General features: G+C 37.4%; 1 protein-coding gene across 3 annotated transcripts in view; it reads right to left on the reverse strand.

Annotated features, from left to right (window-relative positions):
* The window catches only part of ZNF280D (zinc finger protein 280D), a 99,494-nt gene extending 79,514 nt beyond the window's left edge, over positions 1 to 19,980 (reverse strand). For all 3 annotated transcript variants that reach the window (XM_025390507.1, XM_025390509.1, XM_025390508.1), the window contains exon 1: positions 19,366 to 19,980. In XM_025390507.1, coding sequence (XP_025246292.1) covers positions 19,366 to 19,682 — 317 coding nt within the window. In that variant the 5' untranslated portion in view covers positions 19,683 to 19,980. The remainder of the gene's footprint in view (positions 1 to 19,365) is intronic.
* Between the last annotated feature and the right edge of the window lie 798 nt (positions 19,981 to 20,778).

Consider the following 20,778-nt stretch of genomic DNA (forward strand, 5'->3'; position numbering starts at 1 on the left):
ATCTAAAATTAAACGATATCTTTTTCTATAAAAAATTAGAAATCAATGGAAATGTGGGTCTAAGTATTTTCACTATCTGAAATTTTCACTTTCATCCATTGATAGATATCACCTGATGTAATGTTGCTGTATTAAATAATATTAATACTGTATGTGATCTAGTACAGAGCACATACTACGAACACAGGTGTGCTATATACTAGACATAGTCCTCTTTACTCTCTGATAAGAAAAAAATTAAGTAATTTCACAAACTACAACTACAGTGTATGCACATTTGAAAAAAGAATACCACACTAGAAATCAGGAGAACCAAGTCATAGTACCAGCATGGCCACAACTTTCTGCCAAGTCATCTTCAATTCTAGCTCTCAGGCTACACTATAGTTCAACTGAAAAGATTCTGGCTTAATTCAGCTCAAAATCTATTGTATACCTTAAACATTCAGTAACCATGAAGAGTAAAACATGGTGAAGAATGAATGCCAAATTCAAATTCTGACTCAATCACTTACTACCCATATGATGTTGGACAAGTTAGTTAACCTAGTGCCTTGTTTACTGCTTTTTATATATACATTTACCATTTACATATACATATAAAATAAAAATAGACTTATGTCATTGGATTATAATGAAGATTAAATGAGATAATATATATAAAACACATCTCAGTGCCTGGCACATAGAAACCACTTAATAATGTTTAACTATTTTTAACTCTGGGATAAATCCCATTTTAAAGAACTCTAGGCCGGGCACGGTGGCTCACGCCTATAATTCCAGCACTTTGGGAGGCCGAGGCAGGAGGATCACTTGAGGTCAGGAGTTCAAGAACAGCCTGGCCAACATGGTGAAACCCGGTCTCTACTAAAAATTAAAACATTAGCCGGGCATGTTGGAGTGTGCCTGTAATCCAAGCTACTAGGGAGGCTGAAGCAGAAGAATGGCTTTAACCAGGAGGCAGAGGTTGCAGCAGTGAGCTGAGACTGCACCACTGCACTCCAGTCTGGGCGACAGAGCAAGACTCAGTCTCAAAAAAAAAAAAAAAAAAGAACTATTCCCAATTCTATTATACTGGAATTTATGTGCTATCAGCTAAGCATTTCTTAAACTAATTAAAATATACAAAAAAAGCATTTCTAAACTAATTAAAATATACACCAAAAAAAATTTTACCCTCATATAAACATAACACACTGTTAAATTATATACTACTAATCTAATAGAATAAGTATCCCATTCAAAAGTACCAATATATAAAAATTAACATTTAGATAAGGTATCTTTATGCCATTTCTATTAAGAAAAAGCATTGAGGCTGGGCATAGTGGCTCATGCCTATAATCTCAGCACTTTGGGAGGCCGAGGTGGGAGGATGGCTTGAGTTCAGGAGTTCAAGACCAGCCTGGGTAACATGGCAAAACCCCATCTCCACAAAAAATACACGAAAATTACCGGGAGTGGTGGCACATGCCCATGGTCCCAGCTACAAGAGATCAAGGCAGCAGTAGGCCGAGATTGGGCCACTGTACTCCAGCCTGGGTGACAGAGTGAGACCCTCACTCCAAAAAAAAAGAAAGAAAAGGTAAGAAAAAGCACTCATTCTACATGTATCTTAGTATTTTATTTTCTAAAAAATAAATAAATAAATAGCTAGTAATTAAAACACAAAAGAGATTATGAGGAACATGGTGAATGGTTAGCTTTTTTTTCTGAGATGGAGTCTTGCTCTGTTGATCAGGCTGGAGTGCAGTGGCACCATCTCAGCTCACTGCAACCTCAGCCTCCCAGGTTCAAGTGATTCTCCTGCCTCAGCCTCCCGAGTAGCTGGGACTGTAGGCGTGCACCACCACGCCCGAATAATTTTGTATTTTTGGTACATTCAGGGTTTCACCATGTTGGCCAGGCTGGTCTCACACTCCTGAACTCAAGTGATCTGCCCGCCTTGGCCTCCCAAAGTGCTGGCATTACAGGTGTGAGCCACCATGCCCGGCGGAATGGTTAACTTCTACATCTTCCCCAATCCCATAAATTCAAGATATATAATCAATGAAATAATCCAAAAAATCACATTATAAAGTTAATCTTTCTTTTTGTCTCCCCATCGTAAAAATGTTTTAATTGGGGATTGTATTACTAACCAAGAAGTTGGCAACACCAAAAAAAAACAAGATATGATCAACTTAACAAAAAAACAGGTACAAAAAAGAAAACCATTTCAAATAGCAAAAATTTATATGCAAAATAAGTATTGCACATAAAAATGAACTTCAACTAACTCATAAAGTTAGCTCAAGATAATGTTCTATCTATAAAAAAACTAACAATTTACTTATATACTTAAAATGAGTTTTTCGGTGGAATCATTTAGATGACACTGGCTTATTGGTTCAGTAAAGTTTGATCTTTCATTTTTTACTCTCAGAAATTTTCCAAGAAATCAGGCATTTAAGTCATTCTACTTAAATCAGCTTTTGTTTATATTCTATTTCATTTTATAAGCAATTCTTTAGTCTTTCTGTCACCAATGGCATATTGAAATGGAGGACTATCATTTTTGAATTCTAATCTCAAATGAATAGAACTTAAAGGATACAAAGTGAATTCTTAACTATGAATACCAATCTAGTATTTCAAACCCTGATTTTGTGATCCCTCAAGCACTTCCAACTATCTCAAGAAAGTATTTGAAAATTAATTTTTATTTAATGTTCATCAGCTTACAATCATATGAAATCTTTTGAGTAAAAACAGCAATTTTTAAAACTACTGTTGTATATTCCCTTACTATCCATTGCCTGTTGATTCCATTATGGAAAATTGGAAATTACTGTAACAGGATTAGAAAAGCAGTGAATGATGATACCTACTTTGGCACTATCTGTGTGATAGAAAATGTAAATCATAAGCAATAATAATATAATTAAAAGAGACCTATGATTACAATGATTTTATAAAATTTAGGGATTTAGCTATGAAATTTTATAAAGAAATTAACTTTTATATTTTTTATTTACAACCTTTAAGCAGATGAAATTTAAATCAATACTTTATTTTGTGCCTCAAGCATTTCTTACAAATGTTTTAGTGTTAGACAACTAAGTATCTTTTTCAGAATCAGTCCAGTTGTTACTGTTAAAAACCAGTCTTATTCTTGAAAAGGGCACATTCGGACCACACAAACTTCATTATTAAAAACACCTGATCAGCAGTTAAAACACTAGAGACAAAACACTGGATGATTATAGAATCTTAAGAGACTTCAGAAGATAAATCTTACTCAGTTTCTGAAAGATTCTAATTTTTATGAAGAATGTTGTCTCCTGATAATAAGCACTCTAAGGAAGAAAAGAACTTTAAAAAGGGAATATATGGATACACCATAGTTTTTATTTTTAAAACAAACCAAAAATATCAAATGTTATTTTTAAAAGATTACATATTTGAGAATCTTAACAATGAACAGGCAAAGAGAAGGGAAAAGGTTGGAATTCAGTCTTGAAAGAAGTGGCCTTCAAGGCGATCAGGACTAGAACAGGGAAAATTCAGGTCCTGGAAGAGGCTGCTCTTTCCAAGAAAAAAAAACATAGAGCAATGAGGCCAGCTTTCCCTGCCCATCTCCTCACTTACACAAAAAACTTCGTTCTCTGAAGGTAACTTATCAAATAATTAGCACTTTAATTCTCTGAAATTAAGATAAATCCAGATGGATTCCTTAAAGCCAAAACAATTCTCCAAGTTAGTGAGCTCAATCAGACTTTGAAAGGACAATAAAATACTTAATAATATTAACGATTAAGAATTTGAAAAATAATATCCTTAATTGTTTTCTTTCTAATGCAAGGTGCAAATCGCAACACTTTTTTCATAGGATATGAAAAGGACCCTATCTCAAAAAGCTACCTATTAGGGGGATTATGATGAATACATAAATATCTTATAAAAGAGGATATGGTTGCTATAATTACAAAAACTAAAAGTGGTACAGCAGAGGTTCTTGATAAGGTTTGGGGCACCACAGAAATATAAAAGTTAGCAAAATTTTGTGAATACTCAATTTCTGGAAAGATAAGACAGTGCATCAAATTCTCATAACAGCCTACGAACCAAAAAGTTAAGAGTTTCTAGGTTAGGAGTTTGAATAAAAGCAATCACACTAGCCAGGGGTTAGGAAATACCCTATCATGGAAGAAACATATACATTAATCCTTAAAGTAAAAATATTTTCATTAGCACTGTTTTTAAAAAAATAAAACATGTTTACTGAAAATGGTTCAAACATACAGAAGTATATAGAGTACAAAGTAAGAATCTATTCCCTCTCCTGCCCTATTATTCCCAATCCCACTCAGTAGTTTGGTGTGTGTGTGATGCAACAGATAGTAGTGATTGAAGACAGAGTTGTGGTTAAGGGGTAAAAAGGGTATTCTAATGCCTTGAATGACTTAACTAAGGGCAGTATTTACAGCAATAATTTGAAAAAAGCCTATCCTGTGTGCAGATTAAATTTATACATGAGTAGAGAGTGTAATACATGTAAACAAGCAGAATGAGGCTTTACCCAGTCTGTCCCTGGATCGAAAAACAAATGAAGGAATATGTTAAATAAATAAATAAATAGAATGAAGTTTTAAAAGATCTCAATAAGAGAACGAATGGTAGTAACAGTTTTGTATTTGCCCCCCTCCAAAAAAATGAACAAAAATACAAATTGAAGATGTACTGTTGAAGATGTACCAGAAGATCTATAAGATGGAAGGTCAGTTATTCCAAAAGTATACAATTGGCCCTCCCTATCCATGGTTCCACATCCACAGATTCAACCAACCACGGACTGAAATATTCAGAAACAAAACCAATAAACAGTAACAACAGAATAAAAAATGCAAATTTAAAAACATATAACAACAATTTACATAGCATTTACTTTGTATTAGGTATCATAAGTAATCTAGAGATGATTTAAAGTATATGAGAGCGTGTGTATAGGTTATATCCAAGTACTACACCATGTTATATAAGGGACTTGAGCATCCTCAGATTCTGCTATCCACTGGGGTCCTGGAACCAATCTCTCATGAATACTAAGGGACAGCTGTACTGATTGAACATGTACTGTGTGTCGGGTAGGAATACAACAATGAACAAAAATTAATACATAGTTATTGCATTCATGAAATCTGTAGTCTAGAGATAGGGACAAACACTCATACAAAGGGATGTAAAATGACAATGGTAAGTGCTATGAAGGTTATGAATCTGGAATTATAGCCAGTATAATCAAAATTGGTTTTGCTTAAAAAAAAAAAAAAAAGTGATGATTAAGCTGTTATTTGAAGAAAGGGTTGGAGTTAACTAGGCAAACAGGAGAAGGAAGGGAGGATTCCATGAAGAAGGAACTGCATGTGCAAAAGACCTATGGCAAAAGGCAGGCCAGCAAATATGAAAAGCTGCAAAGAAATCACTGTGACAAAAAAAAAAAAAAAGCAAGGAGTTACATGGGAAGAGATAAGACAACAGAGATAGACAAGAGTTAAGAGTTAAACAATGAAGCACCTATGGACTGTGTTAAGAAATTCTGTCCTTATCCTAAGAACAATGAAAAACCATTGAGGGATTTTAAGTGGGGACTGATATCAGATTTGTGACACAGTGTCAAAATAACAGAATTTGAGTATTAAATCAGAGAGAAGGTCATTTTACCCTATTCTATACTAATCAACACCCCCACTTGAAATACTACATATTGGTCATGATTCTTTCAACTATAAGTAACAAAAACCCAACTCAAACTGGCTTATGCAAAAGGATATTTATTGGCTCATTTGGAAAAATAACTAGACATAATTCAAACAATATCATGTGAATCTGGTTTCTTTCTCCATTCCTGGGCTTCGCTTCCTCTGTATTGATTCTATCCTCATAATCTCCATTGAGGATGACTGTAACAGCTCCAGTCTAACACTCTTCAAAACTGAAATCCAGGACAATGACAAGAGACCCAGCTATTACTGGAGTTGGTTTGCTTGGCTAAAATTACATGCCCTTCACTAAGCCAATCACTAAGGGAATGCTAAGGCATTGTGATAGGTTTGGGCTTACATCACATGCTCTCCCTGGTACCAGAGGGAGAGTCTTAATCAAAAAGCACAAGAATAAAGATTGGAGGAAAGAATGGTTTTCCAAAGGAAAACCAAGTAAGGGTAAATAGATGCTGGGTGGCAAAAATAACAGATGTCCACTACAAGGAATTCAGAACTAGAGCTTTGTCTAGGTCAAGTTGAAAGGACTAAAGTCCTAAAAAACATGAGACTATAGGGTGGGAGAAGTAAAAGCTATTTACGGAAATTTTAAAGTTTGTCATGAGAAAGAAGGAAAGAAGGTGACTTGATCTTTGTGTGGCTCAAGTAACAATAACAACAATAGTAATATTTACTTGTTTTGAGCAAACTAGAGAATTGCTAGTATTGAGCTTTAACATTACTTCATTCCTTACATTCTACTATGTTACCATCACTATAAATTATACAATATAATGATAAATATATAATTATAAAATAATTGTAATTAGTACACAATTATTAACATTAGCTAACATTAAATGCATATATTATTTCATCTAATCCTCAAAAACTCCTATGAGGTAGACACTATCATCATCCCCTGTTTACAGCTGTGGAAATTTAGTTACACAGGGTAAGTACCTTGTCCAAAGTAACAAAACTTAGTAAAGGAGCAAGGATTCAAACCCAGGCACTTCTAAGGCCAAATATTTCAGATATGACACTATTTGCCTCCACCAGGAATACTGGAATATTTGGAATACCAAATTACAGGGAGGCAAACTTCATCTCAATACAAGAACAAAACAATTAGCAGTTAAAATATCAAAAACTAAGACGAACTCTAGGTGAGAAAGCTCACCAAAGAAAAATATGAAAAATTTAAGCATTATGTGATTGAAAATGTTCACTTTCAAGATCCCTTCAAGAACCCTTTCAACCCTAACACCGAAAATATTTCCATCTAGTAGAGGTATGTAAATTTCTGCCTAGACTGAAAGATATGGAAGATTTTTAATTATTTCACTAAAAAAATTATTCTAATTAGACATGTTGAATTATGAAACTTCATTTTTGAATTGGCAATAAAATATTTGGTAATCAACCTGCTACATCCAAATATTTTCTAGGACCTTGCAAGTACAATATAATGAATGAAGCAGTTAGGTTGAAGCTCAACACTGAGAATAAAAGTCTTGAGTTTATTCAAAACAAGTAAATTCTTTAAAAAAAGTAACATCCAATAATCTTAATTTCATTTTAATAAAGATGTTTGATGGCTTAAATCAAAACTCTCAATGAAATCACCTGCTTCACAGACACCGATTCAGATCAAACATCTCAAATATTATAGCATCATGATAACTCAACCTTTTAGAATTTTAACATTTTTGTAAACGCAAAGTTCTTTTAATATAATATTAATACATAGAAAGGCTATGCTTCAACAGACTACTTAAATCTACAAACGAATCTAAATCAGTATGGTTATTAAAAGATTTGCTATGAACGAAAACTTTTTCACACAGGGTACAGGGAATCTCTTCATCACTTCCTCTTCACCCAACTATAACCTCCTGCAAACCTGATCCAGGTTGCAAACCACCTGCTCTAGTTACTGCTACCTACTTTGTCAGTCAAAACTGAGCTGAGCACAGCAGGGCAGCTATAGCATTATCTACTCTACAGTACTTTACTAAAAGCAAGTATCCACCTGAAGATCCCAAAAACCCTCCCAATAGCCAAATCAAATTACCTTTTCTTCATTTGCATTTTCCTTGTTTATCTCGCAGCTATTTTAACCCCATTTCTTGAAATATCATGCTCAGTAATTTTCTATACACCAACAGTCCTGTGTACTCACCTACTCCTTTTTAACTCTTTACAGATTCTCCAGATTACTTCCACCTTAAATAATGTAAAAACAGGTTTTCCACAAAGTTTAGACCTCAGTCCTACATAAACTGTTCCCCACAGCAGATCTAATAAATTCCATAGTCTCAGCTATCAATTCTCAACAGCAGCCTATATGATCAGAAAATAATCACCTCTGCTATAGTTTCAATGTTTGTCTCTCAAACCTCATGTTGAAATTTGATATCCAATGTTGCAGGTAGGGTAATGAGACGTGTTTGGATGGAAGAGACAAATCCCTCATGAATGGCTTGGTGCTGTCCTCACGGTAATGAGTGAGTTCTCAGTCTATTAGTTCCCACAAGAAATGGTTGTTTAAAAAAAAAAAAAGCCTGAGAGACCTTCCTCCTCTCTTTCTCTCACTTCTTCTCTCTCACCTTATAAATTGCTACCCACACAGCTTCCCCTTTGTTTTTCCACGAATGGATGCAGCCTGAGGCCCTCACCAGAAGCCAAGCAGATGCTGGTACCACACTACTTGTACAGCTTGCAGAACTATGAGCCAAATAAACCTTTTTTCTTTATAAAATGCCCAACCTCAGGGATTTATTTATTTATAAGAACACAGACGGAGAAAGACAACCTGACATCTCATCTAAGTCACAGTCCTTCCTCTTTTACTACTGAAAACTGCTATCTAGATATTTAATAATAATAAAAACACCTCAAATTCAGTACATGCACACCTTGGAGATATTGAGGGCTCTGTCCCAGACCACCACCACCACCACAATAAAGTGAATATTGCAATAAAGCAAGTCACAGGCATTGTTTGGTTTCTCAGTGAATATAAAAGTTAGGTTTACAACTACAGTATAGTCTAAATGTGCAATAGCATTGTCTCTAAAAAACAACATATATACCTTAATAAAAACTACTTTATTACTAAAAAAAAGATAAAGCTCATTTGAGCCTTCAGCGAGTCATAATCTTTCTGCTGGAGGAAGGTCCTGCCTCCATGTTGATGGCTGCTGACTAATCAGGGTACCGCTTGGCTGAAGGTTGGGGTAGCTGTGGCAATATCTTAAAACAGAAATTATTTCTACAGCATTATTCATAAAAGCCAAAAAAAGCAGAAACAACCCAAATGTTCAACTAGTAAATAAAATGTGGTATATCAATACAATGTAGCATTATTTAGCAATTTTTTAAAATGAAGCACTGATACATGCTACAACATGAAGCCTTGAAAGTAAAAGAAGTCAGTCACACATTGTTTGATTCTATTTATATCTAATATCCAGAATAATGGGTAACAGGTTTCCTTTTGAGGAGTTGAAAATATTATGGAATTAGATAGTGTTGACAGTTGTACAACACTATCAATGTACTAAATGCCACTGAACTGTACATTTTTAAATGGTGAAATTATGTTATATGAGTCTTACCTTAAATTATAAAAGTTAGTTTTACTTTTGCATTTCCCTTTTTCTACTAATGAAACTGCCATCCTTCCGATCTTGAATCCCTGGAGGTTTTTTTTCAATGTCTCCCTCTTTTAATTATATCTAGTCAATTCCCCAGTCCTATAGACTTCCTTCAAAATATTTCCCACACCACCCTTGCCTCTCCATCCACTCAATACTTGGCCAGGCCCATAGAACCTCACACCTAAAGTGAAACAGATTTACTTTATAAGATTCACTTTATGCAGTTGCTCCTTAGCTTATGATGGGGTAATGTCCTGATTAAACCCATCGTAAGTTGAAAATGCATTCAATACACCTAAAATACCGAACATCACAGCTTAGTCTAACTTACCTTAAACGTGCTCAGAACCCTTACATTAGCCTGCGTTTGGGCAAAATCATCTGACAACATAGTATACCGTATGTTATCAGTTGTTTACCCTCATGATCATGTGAGTGACTGGTAGCTGCAGCTTGCTGTTGCTGCCTAGTATCACAATATGGTATCATACCACATATCACTGGCCCAGAAAAAGATCAAAATTCAAAACTTGAAGTACAGTTTCTACTAAACGTATACCACTGTCACACCATCATAAAGTCAAAAAACCTTAAGTTGAACCATCTTAAGGTGGGGACTATCTGTACTTGGTCTCTCCGCATCCAGATTTTTGCTTTCATCTCTTCAATAAAGAGCCCCCAAATTAACAATTTACTAAAATAATGCTTTCATTCTGTCATTTACCAATTCCAAATTCTTTAATAACTTCCCATCAACCTATACAGAGCTGGGTTAGGTTATCCTACTGCTAAAAGCTTCTAGGTGCAGTGAGGTGCAGAATAGGTCAAATGCTTTAGGAGCCAGCACTTCTAACAGTTGTTGTCACTGCCAGCCTGTAAGGCTAGCCTGCACTGTCTAGCCCAAATAGAAGAGAACATGTAATTCTGAGATAAAAAGGCTGAGGGTGAAGTGAGGGAAAACCAAGGCACCATATCTTATAAAATGAATACACGGTATCTGGCACCCAGTATTATTCCAATGAATAAAATGAACTTTTTCTAAGACTTGATTTCTTCATCTGTAAAGGATGGATGATGATAACACCACCTTTTCCAAAGAAGTATTTGTTCTGATGATGGAATATGGTAAATGTGAGCATACTTTATAATCTTTTAAACACTACAAAAAAAGAAATCAAAGAATAGAAAGACATCTCTTGCGTATAACTTCTCAAATGAACAGACACTACAATGTAGTGTCACCAAAGTAGTGCCAGTTTTCTTATTTACCTTTTTCTATTCAATAAAGTTGTCAGATCTATTTTTTTTCTCATGGAATGTAAGAAAGCTATTTCCGTGTTGCATTTTGGTTATGAGGGCCTTTCTAGCAGCAGTCAGCAATCCTGTATAGCTGAGAGTCAGATAATCTTAAACCTTGAATAGGAAAAGCAGAGCAAGTAAAAAAACAAAGCAAGAGATACAACAGAGATTAGGATTATACCTAAAACCCCCAGACCTCTCCCAAGCCCCTCCAGGCTTAGCTTAGACTTGCCAAAGGTAACCCACAAAATAAGGAATGCACAGGAGTGAAGCCTAGAAGCAAGAGGCAAATTAGTTCATAGACTAATCATCTTTGCTTTGGTGACTAGCCCTAGTCAAAATGCATATCAACTGAACAGCATTCAGTTAATAACGTTAAAAAAAAAAAATCCCAAATCTGACCAAAAAAAGATGTGTGGTTGACTAACCTTTACGGATGGAATCTTTGCCTGGGAGTCCACAAACCCCAAACCTAAGAAATTTTTTTCAATATGCATTCATTTACTTAAAGATGATAATAATGAAAGCATTACATATTTTTACAAAAAATAAGTGTATTTCTCAAAACAAAAAATTTGGAGAAGAGTGGTATTGTTTTACATTTTTGCTACATTTTTGCATACCTCATTAATATGTCTTAATAAACACAGCTGGATTCTCTTACAACCTTCTGCATTCAACCTGTTGCACTACATTCTTCCATTGAAGTGAAGAAAATACAGCTTCACAAGAAAAGTATGTGGTAAAGGGAGGACCTGGTAGAATCTTTCAAAGTGTCTCAAGCCCAAGACCACATTTAAAGAACTACTGTACTAGAGAAACACAAGTCAAAGCCCCTTTTAAAAAAGAAAGCTAAATTACTATACTGGCTGGTCAAAAATGTGTAAGTTACATAACAACCCAAAAAGTAAAGCAGTAATTTTAAACTGTTGGGGAATATTCAGGTGATTTAAAAAAAAAAAAAAAACACTAAGAAAAAGTATTTATTGAACATTAATTACATGTAAGGCATTGTATTTACAAATACAAAGAAGCAAAGCATACATCATCCCAAAAATCACTTTGTCTTCATCCTGTTATACAAAACCAGAAAAACAGGAATGTTTGCAAAGAAAATGACTGAAATGAAATACACTTTTGGTGTAATCCATTTAACCAAAAAGTCTAAATACAACACCTGATGTGCCAGGGTTCCAATTAATAATTTTTTATTATGAAAGGTCTCTGAAGGTAAAGCTTGGAAGAAAGGTTTAAAAAAAACAACAACAAGCTGGTAACAACAAAAAAACTTTAGAAAGAAACCTCAAGGAATAACTTTCTAGGTACTGCCTATATTCATTAGAGATGTATTAAAGTACAACAGGCTAAAAAAATCTATTATGGAAGTAGAAGAGGCTGGTAGGTTTAATGTGTGTCTTGGAGAGGGGTGGAACTCTAACTGTCCAAATTAACCATTGAAGTTCAGTGTACTATCAGAGTCCAAAGGAAACTATTTTAGCTTTTTACTTTCTTTCTTCAGCAGTTACTACTTAGAAAGACTGACATTTTATTATTCACATTGTTTCCTAGAGATCTTTAAACAAAGAGGGGAAAATTTACTTACTACTTTTAAATAGATTAAAACTCTTTATATCTTACAATTATTATGTGGGTCTATAACAGAATCCTTTTATCAATCTAAAATACGTTATGGGATGTTAGTGACTTTATTCTTCCTACATCTTGAAATATTTTGCTAACTCCATCATTCTAGGTATTATTTCACCATTGTTCATCAATTAATCCCAACTACGCTAAAAAAATAAGAAAATGGGACTGCCTAAAAGAATAACAGTGAAATAAATCATCACTAATGCATTAGCCTTCATTTTTCTCATTTATTTTCCAGTTTTCTTATAGTTTTGCAAAAATATTGCATCAACTTTCAAAGACATATAGAAAACTGAAGACATTTTTGTAGTCTATGTCAGGGAGGGAAAACAATTCCTCTATCATCTTTGGTTCAGTACCTCATGGCCTGTGAATTAAAACTATGAAAAGACAGATTCACAAGAGAAGAAACATACGATTTTTATTAGTATTTACATGCACAGGAGTTCACAAAAAAGAAGTGAAACTCAAACAAGTAGTTAGACGTAGGGGCTTTTATACTATTTTAATTCCCCCAAAAAAGGGAACTTGGAATATCAGGGACAATAAACCATGGGAAAGTGGCTAGAAAAAGATGGGAGAACTAATGGAAGATAACGGTTATTTCAGTAAAGTTTGTTTATACAAACTCATCTCTGCCTTGACTCTCCATCTCAAGGGAAAAGAGTTGCTCTTTCCTCCCTGTTGCAAGAAGGAAATTGGCTGGGCGTGGTGGCTCATGCCTGTAATCCCAGCACTTTGGGAGGCCGAGGTGGGCAGATCACCTGAAGTCAGGAGCTTGGGACCAGCCTGGCCAACATGGCAAAATCTCCTCTACTAAAAATACAAAATTAGCCAGGCATGGTGATGCACGCCTGTAGTTCCAGCTACTCAGGAGGCTGAGGCAGGAGAATCACTTGAACCCGGGAGATGGAGGTTGCAGAGAGCCAAGATCATGCCACTGCACTCTAGCCTGGACAAGAGCAAGACACCGTCTCAAAAAAAAAAAAAAAAAAAAAAAAAAGGAAAGAAAAAAGATAGAAATTAATGCTCTGCTACTACTAGGTACTAGGCAAATAAGGGGAGGGCACAGAACTCTTCCTGCATCTATTGATTCTCACTTCCCTTCAACTCAAAATAATCCTTATGCTTGAGTGGCATATTCTGATCCCCTTCATCTGTTTTTAGTTTTCACTGAATACAGTTAAGAACTCAGACTTCATTTTCTGACCAAAATGGGAGAAGAAAATTAACAGAGGAAGGCACTTCACAACTATTAGATGAACCAGAAGATTAACACAAAGATGGATAGCACACTTTAGACTCTTAATGATGGTAGTGAAAATGAGTTTGTAAGGGAAATCTCAGACTGAGTCCTCAGATGAGTTATTCTAGACAAATTCTCTCAAACTTAATCGATGAGAGAACATCGTATTTCTAAAAACAAAAAGGAAATATGGCATTCTCATTCAGCGGGAAGAACTTCATCACACAGTATTTTTACATTAAGAGTATGGACCATGCTGTTCTGCTCAAAGAAAATGTGACAGTCTTTGATCCCTTACAAGTGTGTGCTAAAATTTTACTTAATACAATTTTGTTTTTAAGAGACAGGGTCTCACTCTGTCACCCAGGCTGCAATGCAGTGGCACAATCGCAGCTCACTGCGGCCCAGACCTTCCAGGCTCAAGTGATCCTCCCACCTTAGCCTCCCAAGTATCTGGGACCACAGGCATACGCCACTACACCCAGCTAAGTTTTTATTTTTTGTAGAGACAAGGTCTCCTTATGTTGCCCTGGCTAGTCTTAAACTCCTAGGCTCAAGTAATCCCACCTTGGCCTCCCAAAGTGCTGGGATTATAGGCGTAAGTCACCACACCCAGCCTTGATACAACGCTTAAGTGCACAAGTATTGAATGCAGGTGTATGCAAAGGTGACTGGAAGGAAACAGAAAATGAAGACATTTTTAAAAATTCATCGGATTGATCATTTTAATTATTTATAAATCTGAAATTGAAAATATCTTGCAATTGTGGAGCAAAGAAGATAGATATACTGTCTTCAACAAAATTGTGAACTATCAAAGGTTTCAAAAACTCTTCCAGTATCACATTTTGATGATGTACATGCAAAAAGGCAACCCAGAAGGAATGACAAGCAAGAACCTATTAGGGAAGCATTTGAAATTTAGAATCAGTATTCATAAGACAAATAGTTCCAGGGTCATGTATGAAAGGTGCTAAGTACAGACAGTCTCCAACTTAAGATGGTTCAACTTAAAACAATTTTTCAACTCTATCATGGTGTCAAAGTGCATTCATTACTTCAAGTACTCATACAACCATTCTGTTTTTCACTTTCAGTACAGTACTCAATAAATTACACGAGATATTCAACACTTTATTATTATAAGTTTTAAGTTAGATGATGTTGCCCAATTGTAGACTACTGTGAATGTTCTGTGCATATTTGAGGTAGGCTAAACCAAGGTATGATGTTCAGTATGTTAGGTGCATTAAATGCATTTTCAACTCATGATACTTTCAACTAATGATGGGTTTATCAAGGATGTAACCTATCGTAATTCAAGGAGCATCTATAATTAATTCCATTCAGATGATGTTGCCCATTTCAGGCAGAAATACCTTCAAAGGTGAAAAACAGGAAATGAAAATCTGAGCAACAGGTGACAATGAAATATGATAAGCTTGGACAATGTAGATCTACACAGAGATTTGGAAAAGGTATGAGAGCAGAATCAAGATTGATATATAAGAAATGCCAGAAAAATTTCAAAACTCTGTCAGACATATAACTTGTGACAAATTTTTTACAAATTTAGACTTGGCTGAATATCATACAGCATCAAACTCTCCTTGTTGGCACTCTTATGAAGAACAGCATTGAACTTCTATGAATTTTCACAAATGGAAAAGCAAAAGAAGTCAATCGCACAAAATCTGGATTTCGAATATACTTCATGATTCTTATTGTCCTAAGGAAAACTATACCTACCCAGAATTCTCAGCTCAATTCATCTCAACCATCAATGAATTTTAAATCCTTACATAAATTAACCTGAAGTGATCTGTATTACAAAAAGACTACAGGAGTGATACATTCAAAAACTGGGTCAGAAACAATACTTGGAAGAGAATGACTTGAAGATGGCTTATGACTGGTATTAGTTCAGAGTATACTTTCATTGTATGGGAAAAGCTTCAGTTACAAAACTGTAAGTTACCAAGAAGAAATTCCTCATGCAACTAGGAAAATAACTTGCAGAAACTAGGAAGGGAATGTTGTCTTATCCTCTAACCAGAATGATTTTTGCACATATCTGAAAATGGGAAGAAAGGAAGATGTTCTTTGTATAGATACAAAAACTCAAAAAGGAAAAAAATGGGTGTTATTAAATAATAAGAATGTTTACATAAAGCGTTCAAATGTGATGTATATTTGTTGTAGGGGTGTCATGTAATTAAATGCATGAAATAGATATTTTGTTTTTTATTTTTCTAAGTATATACAAAGAGAATTGCTATATTTAAATTCTTATTAAAAGCTCCAATAAGTTGTTTTACATTATGATATATTTTTACTCCTATAAATTATACATAACTTAAAATGCAAAAAAGTAACAGTCCCTTTTGACCCAGATGATAATGATAATTGTATACTTTTCCTCCTATACTGAGGGTTAAGAGAATCCTTAAAATTGCTTTGGAGAAATGAATTAAAATTCTAAACATACAATTTTTGATACAAGGCACTAAGTAAATCAAGTCATTATTTAAATCACTATTTAAAGAAATCTGACTGAAAAGTCAAACAGTTTTTTAATTCTTCTCTAAAGCAAGAAAAAAACTATTCAGGATTTATATATTTAATTAGTGAATATATCAAAAACATTCCTCATCTTCCAAAACTTGCTTTTGGAATAACAAAATATGTTGTCAATAGAAATTTCCAATTTCCTGTCACCTAAAACTACAGTTGACTTTTCATTTGTGAAAATTGCTATTTCAGTGAGCCAATGCTGATTAATAAAACACTGGAATGAAAAAAGACTGGATTAGTAGCCTAACTGGACAGATGTTCCAGTTGAAGCACTTGCAATCCTTCAACATCAAACTACTTCAGAACTTTTCTATTTACCATAGCTTACTACTGCCAAAATGGTCCTAAGGAAACTTTCAAAGAAGGCAAAGTCTTTCTGACATCTACTTTCTGCCTCCTCTCTCCTAGTCTCCCTAGGCTCTGATGCCGACACACAGTAGCATTCCAAGTTCCCTAAAGTAGATAGGTTAGCATTTCCTCCAGAATTGTCTCCACTCCTCCTTCTTCCTAACTTCCAAACCCATACCTAAGGACTGCTCCCAACTGTGTTTATCAGATTACTGCAGATAAATTCTCACCCTAATGCCAAAATATCACACCACAAATTGCTTGCTAATTGCAGAAGGAAATGCTTACAATGGAAAGATAGCCTGTCAAATTTAGGATTATTAGTAAGACAAGCCTACTTTATGTGCCATTGGATGTTGTATGCAATGAAGCATACTGCATGACTTACAAAGTATTCCTATCAAAAAAAAAATATATTAAACCTGAATATATTCAAGCCTTTAGACCCAATTCCAAGTTTACAGAAAACAGGATAGAGGGAACAAATTTAAACACTACGAGGAGGAACTATCACTAAAACATGGAATATGGGTTATTCTATAAGACTACAGACCTGGTCTCTCCAAAAGATCAATGTCACCCAGCGCTGTGGCTCACATCTGCAATCCCAGCACTTTGGGAGGCCGGGGCAGGTGGATCACTTGAACCCAGGAGTTTGAGACCAGCCTAGGCAACACTGCAAAACCCCATCTCTACAAAAAATACAAAAATTAGCTGGGTGTGGTGGTGTGCTCCTGGGTTCCCAGCCACTCAGGAGGCTGAGGTGGAAGGATGGCTTGAGCCCAGGAAGAAGGTCAAGGATGCAGCGAGCCAAGACTGCTCCACAGCACTCCATCCTGGGACACAGAGCAAGTACCTATCTCAACAACAACAACAACAACAAAACGATTGAAAAGGAATTTCGAAGAAATGGGGGGAAATGTGAATATATACTACACCACATGTTAGAGTGTAAGGAATATTCTTCACTTTCTTAAGTGTGATTGTGGTACTGTTACACAGAAAAATGGCCTTGATCTCTTACGAAATACATACTGACACACATGCAGCATTTAGGGCTGAACTGTCATATCCGTAACGCACTTTGAAATGTTCGGAAAACAGAATGTGAGGGAAGTGGAAAACGCAAATATGGCAAAAAGGTAGCGTTAAAACTAGGTGGTAGGTATGGTGTTCAAATGGGCTATTTAACTTTTCAATATTTTCGAAAAAAATAACAAGTTGCAAAGTTAATAAATTCATTCGAAAATAAAAATATAAAAGCCAGGCTAGATGATGCACACCTGTAATCCCAGCTACGGAGGCTGAGAGGTCAGCTTGAGCCCAGGAGTCTGAGACCAGCCTGGGCAACATAACACCCGCATTTCAAAAGTAAAACATAAAAATATCAACGAAAGGGCAATTGGGTAGTATTTCTTAAAATCTTTAGGTGAGCCTCCTTGCCTATCATCTACTTCGTTCCCACAAAAATGGTATATACTAGCGTTGAGCACTGGAGAAGGAGTCAGAAGACCTACGGTTCTATTAATATAATTGGCCTTGGCTCTTCCTAGTTAGTGACCTCATTCAAGTCCTCTCCCTGAGGCTGTTTCCTTGCCTGCAAAATGATTCCCGCAACCTAGACCACTTCAAAAGGGTTTGCTAAGAGATACAAATCAGGGGTTATCAAAGAAAGAAACAAAAGCAAGACACAATTACAAAGGTATTTGTAATGATGTTAAAACATCAGAGGCACACAGCCCTAACAATGGTATAAGCAAACCAGTGCCTTCCCTGGTTAAGTTTCTGCGTGGAGACAGCTGGAGTTGGCACAGTAGTCCCCCAAAGCAGGACACCTTACAGATGCTAAGAGGCAGCTTTTGTGCTTTAAAACTCTCCTTCCAGCGTTCCATTTTATGTTTCATGGCACTAAAAAAGACAAATTCTGTCCAAACCTGAAAACAATAAAGCCAAATATTTAAGATGACAGATTTTTTTTTTTAAACTAACGAATCTTCGCAAACAAAGACTCTTGGCCAAAGGTCTCCCGTGCTTGCAGAAGCGGGTTCACCTTGACGTTTTTCCTCTCCAGCAGATTTCTCCTTAAAAGCGTTAAAACTTGAGATAAGTTGGGAGGAACTCCTTCCATCGCTGGAGCAGGCTAAAACCTCAGAGTGAGATCATTCTTTCCGTCTCAGTAAGTGAACCTTGCAAAGCTCAGAAAATTGTGTCTCCAACTCCACGTTTCTCCTCAGGGCCCTTCTTCTGTAGACAATAATGGGAATTCTATGGCAGAGCAGGGGAGGTCCCTTTGACAAAAATGAGGGTGCAAACGTGGAACGACCGGTCATCTGGGCCAAACGACGGGCCCTGTGCCTGCAAATCCCGAACCCCCTTTTGGTCTCCTTTCCTACGACTGAAGAGACACGGGGGTGGGCTGTGGTGTGAGAAGCATGGGTCTTGGCCAAACATCGGCACAAAATGTACCAAAGGGAGTTGCCTCCAGAGAGAAAAGCCAAAACCAGGCTGGGGACAAACAGGCGTACAGGCCTGGGAGGGGAGGTGGTGGAGGAGCAGAAGGCGGCGGCCCGCGCGGCCCAGGCCTGCAGCAGCCGAGGCGGCTGCCGAGGCGGCTGCCGCGTCGCGCCGGGATCCCTCCTCCCCCGCCTGGGCCGACGCAAGATGGCGGTCCGGCCGCCGCCGCGCAGCCGGTCTCCTCCCCCGCGCCCTGGGCGCTCCCGACGACCCGCGCCGGCCTCAAGACCCCCAGTCCAGCGCCCCCGGAGTGAGGCGGCGCAGGCCGCGCGGGAGGGCCTCTGCCTGCTGCAGCGCAGGGCGGGCGGGGGCGGGGGGCGCTTACCGTGAGCGGAGCGGATCGGCCTGACTGGAGCCCTGAGGAGGAGGAGAAAGAGGAGGAGGAAAAGGAGGAGCACGAAAAACTACACTGCGGCGACGGCGGCGGCTCCCATTGCGGAGCTGGCAGCCGAGCCGTGGAAAGGGGGGGCTCTCGTGCAGCCGGCGCGCTGCCTCATGGGTAGGCTCCGGGTCAGCCTCCCCGTGTCCGAGCTCCCTGTCTTGTCGCCGACGCGGGAGGCGGGCACCGACATGTGCGCCGCGTCGCGGGCCCTCGAAGACCCATGCGCCGGTCGGGGGCGAGGGCCAGGGCCTGGTCACCATGTGGGTGCGAGCTGCTCGTTGGTGTGGCCGGGCGGCAGCCCCAAAATCCAGACTGCTCGGAATTTGCAGGCGAGGAGCCGTGCGTTCCGGGCCCTCCGCGTGTGTAACGACCCCCAGTCCGTTGACTTGGAAAGTGAAAAGGTCACGGGGTAGAACCGCCGTTCGAAAGAATCGCGGAGGCTGCGGGGCGAAGACTAAACCAGAAGAGAAAAAGGAATCGTCCGTTTCTTTTCATAATTGGCTGATTTTACCAAGTCTGTTTTAAATGTGTGGTTTTGCTTGCGACCCTGTCGAAGTCAAATACGAAGAGACGAATCTCTACATTTAGCGTTTCATTTGGGACACAGTAATTGCAAGTTCAGGTTATTACAAATACAGGGTGGTCTTCAGTATGTGAGAAGAACAAAGAGGAGTTAGGGGGTTTTATTTAAAAAAAAAAAAATTATCTGTTGTTTTTCCAGAAAGTTCATTGACATTTAGTAAAGTTTTGGGCAGCTGGTTAGTTCTGATTGGTGAGTGAAGGGGGTTTGTAAAACTTGCCCTACAGCTGCAGCAGGTTCTTTCAGAAGCTAAAACCTGAAGATAAAACTTATTTCAGGTTACAGCAGGTGGTTTCAGCAGCCAGGCTTGCAGAGAATTCTATTCTTGGAGCAATGTTATGTGCCCTGCTTCCCCCACCACTGGCTTCTCCACTCTTTTAGTTGGCTATGACAAGAGTGACCCAATTCGAATGATTAACTTTCACACTCTTAATTCCTAATTCTGCCATCTGGATATTAACCTGTAATAGCATTTTCAAAAGTTATGACAACGAGAGTATAAGAATTTACAAGAAGAACACTTGCCAAGATACTGCTTGCATAAATACTTGCTAAAAGTTGTATTCTGATCTGTAAGGAAAGTTTCCTAAACTGATTGTCTTCTCAAGAGCAATGGCATTACTGGTGCAGCTTGTGAGTGACCAAGACTTGAAATCTTGCCTCGTAGGATCCTTAACAGACACCCTGTTCAATCACTGAATCTTGCTAATTCGTCTTCCTATTTGAATTCAGTTTCTTCTCTCTCATCCAGCTTTCCCTGGCTTTCCTCAAGTGTT

The sequence above is a fragment of the Theropithecus gelada genome, chromosome 7a, assembly GCF_003255815.1.
Source record: "Theropithecus gelada isolate Dixy chromosome 7a, Tgel_1.0, whole genome shotgun sequence".
In the NCBI taxonomy this organism is placed as follows: Eukaryota; Metazoa; Chordata; class Mammalia; order Primates; family Cercopithecidae; genus Theropithecus; species Theropithecus gelada.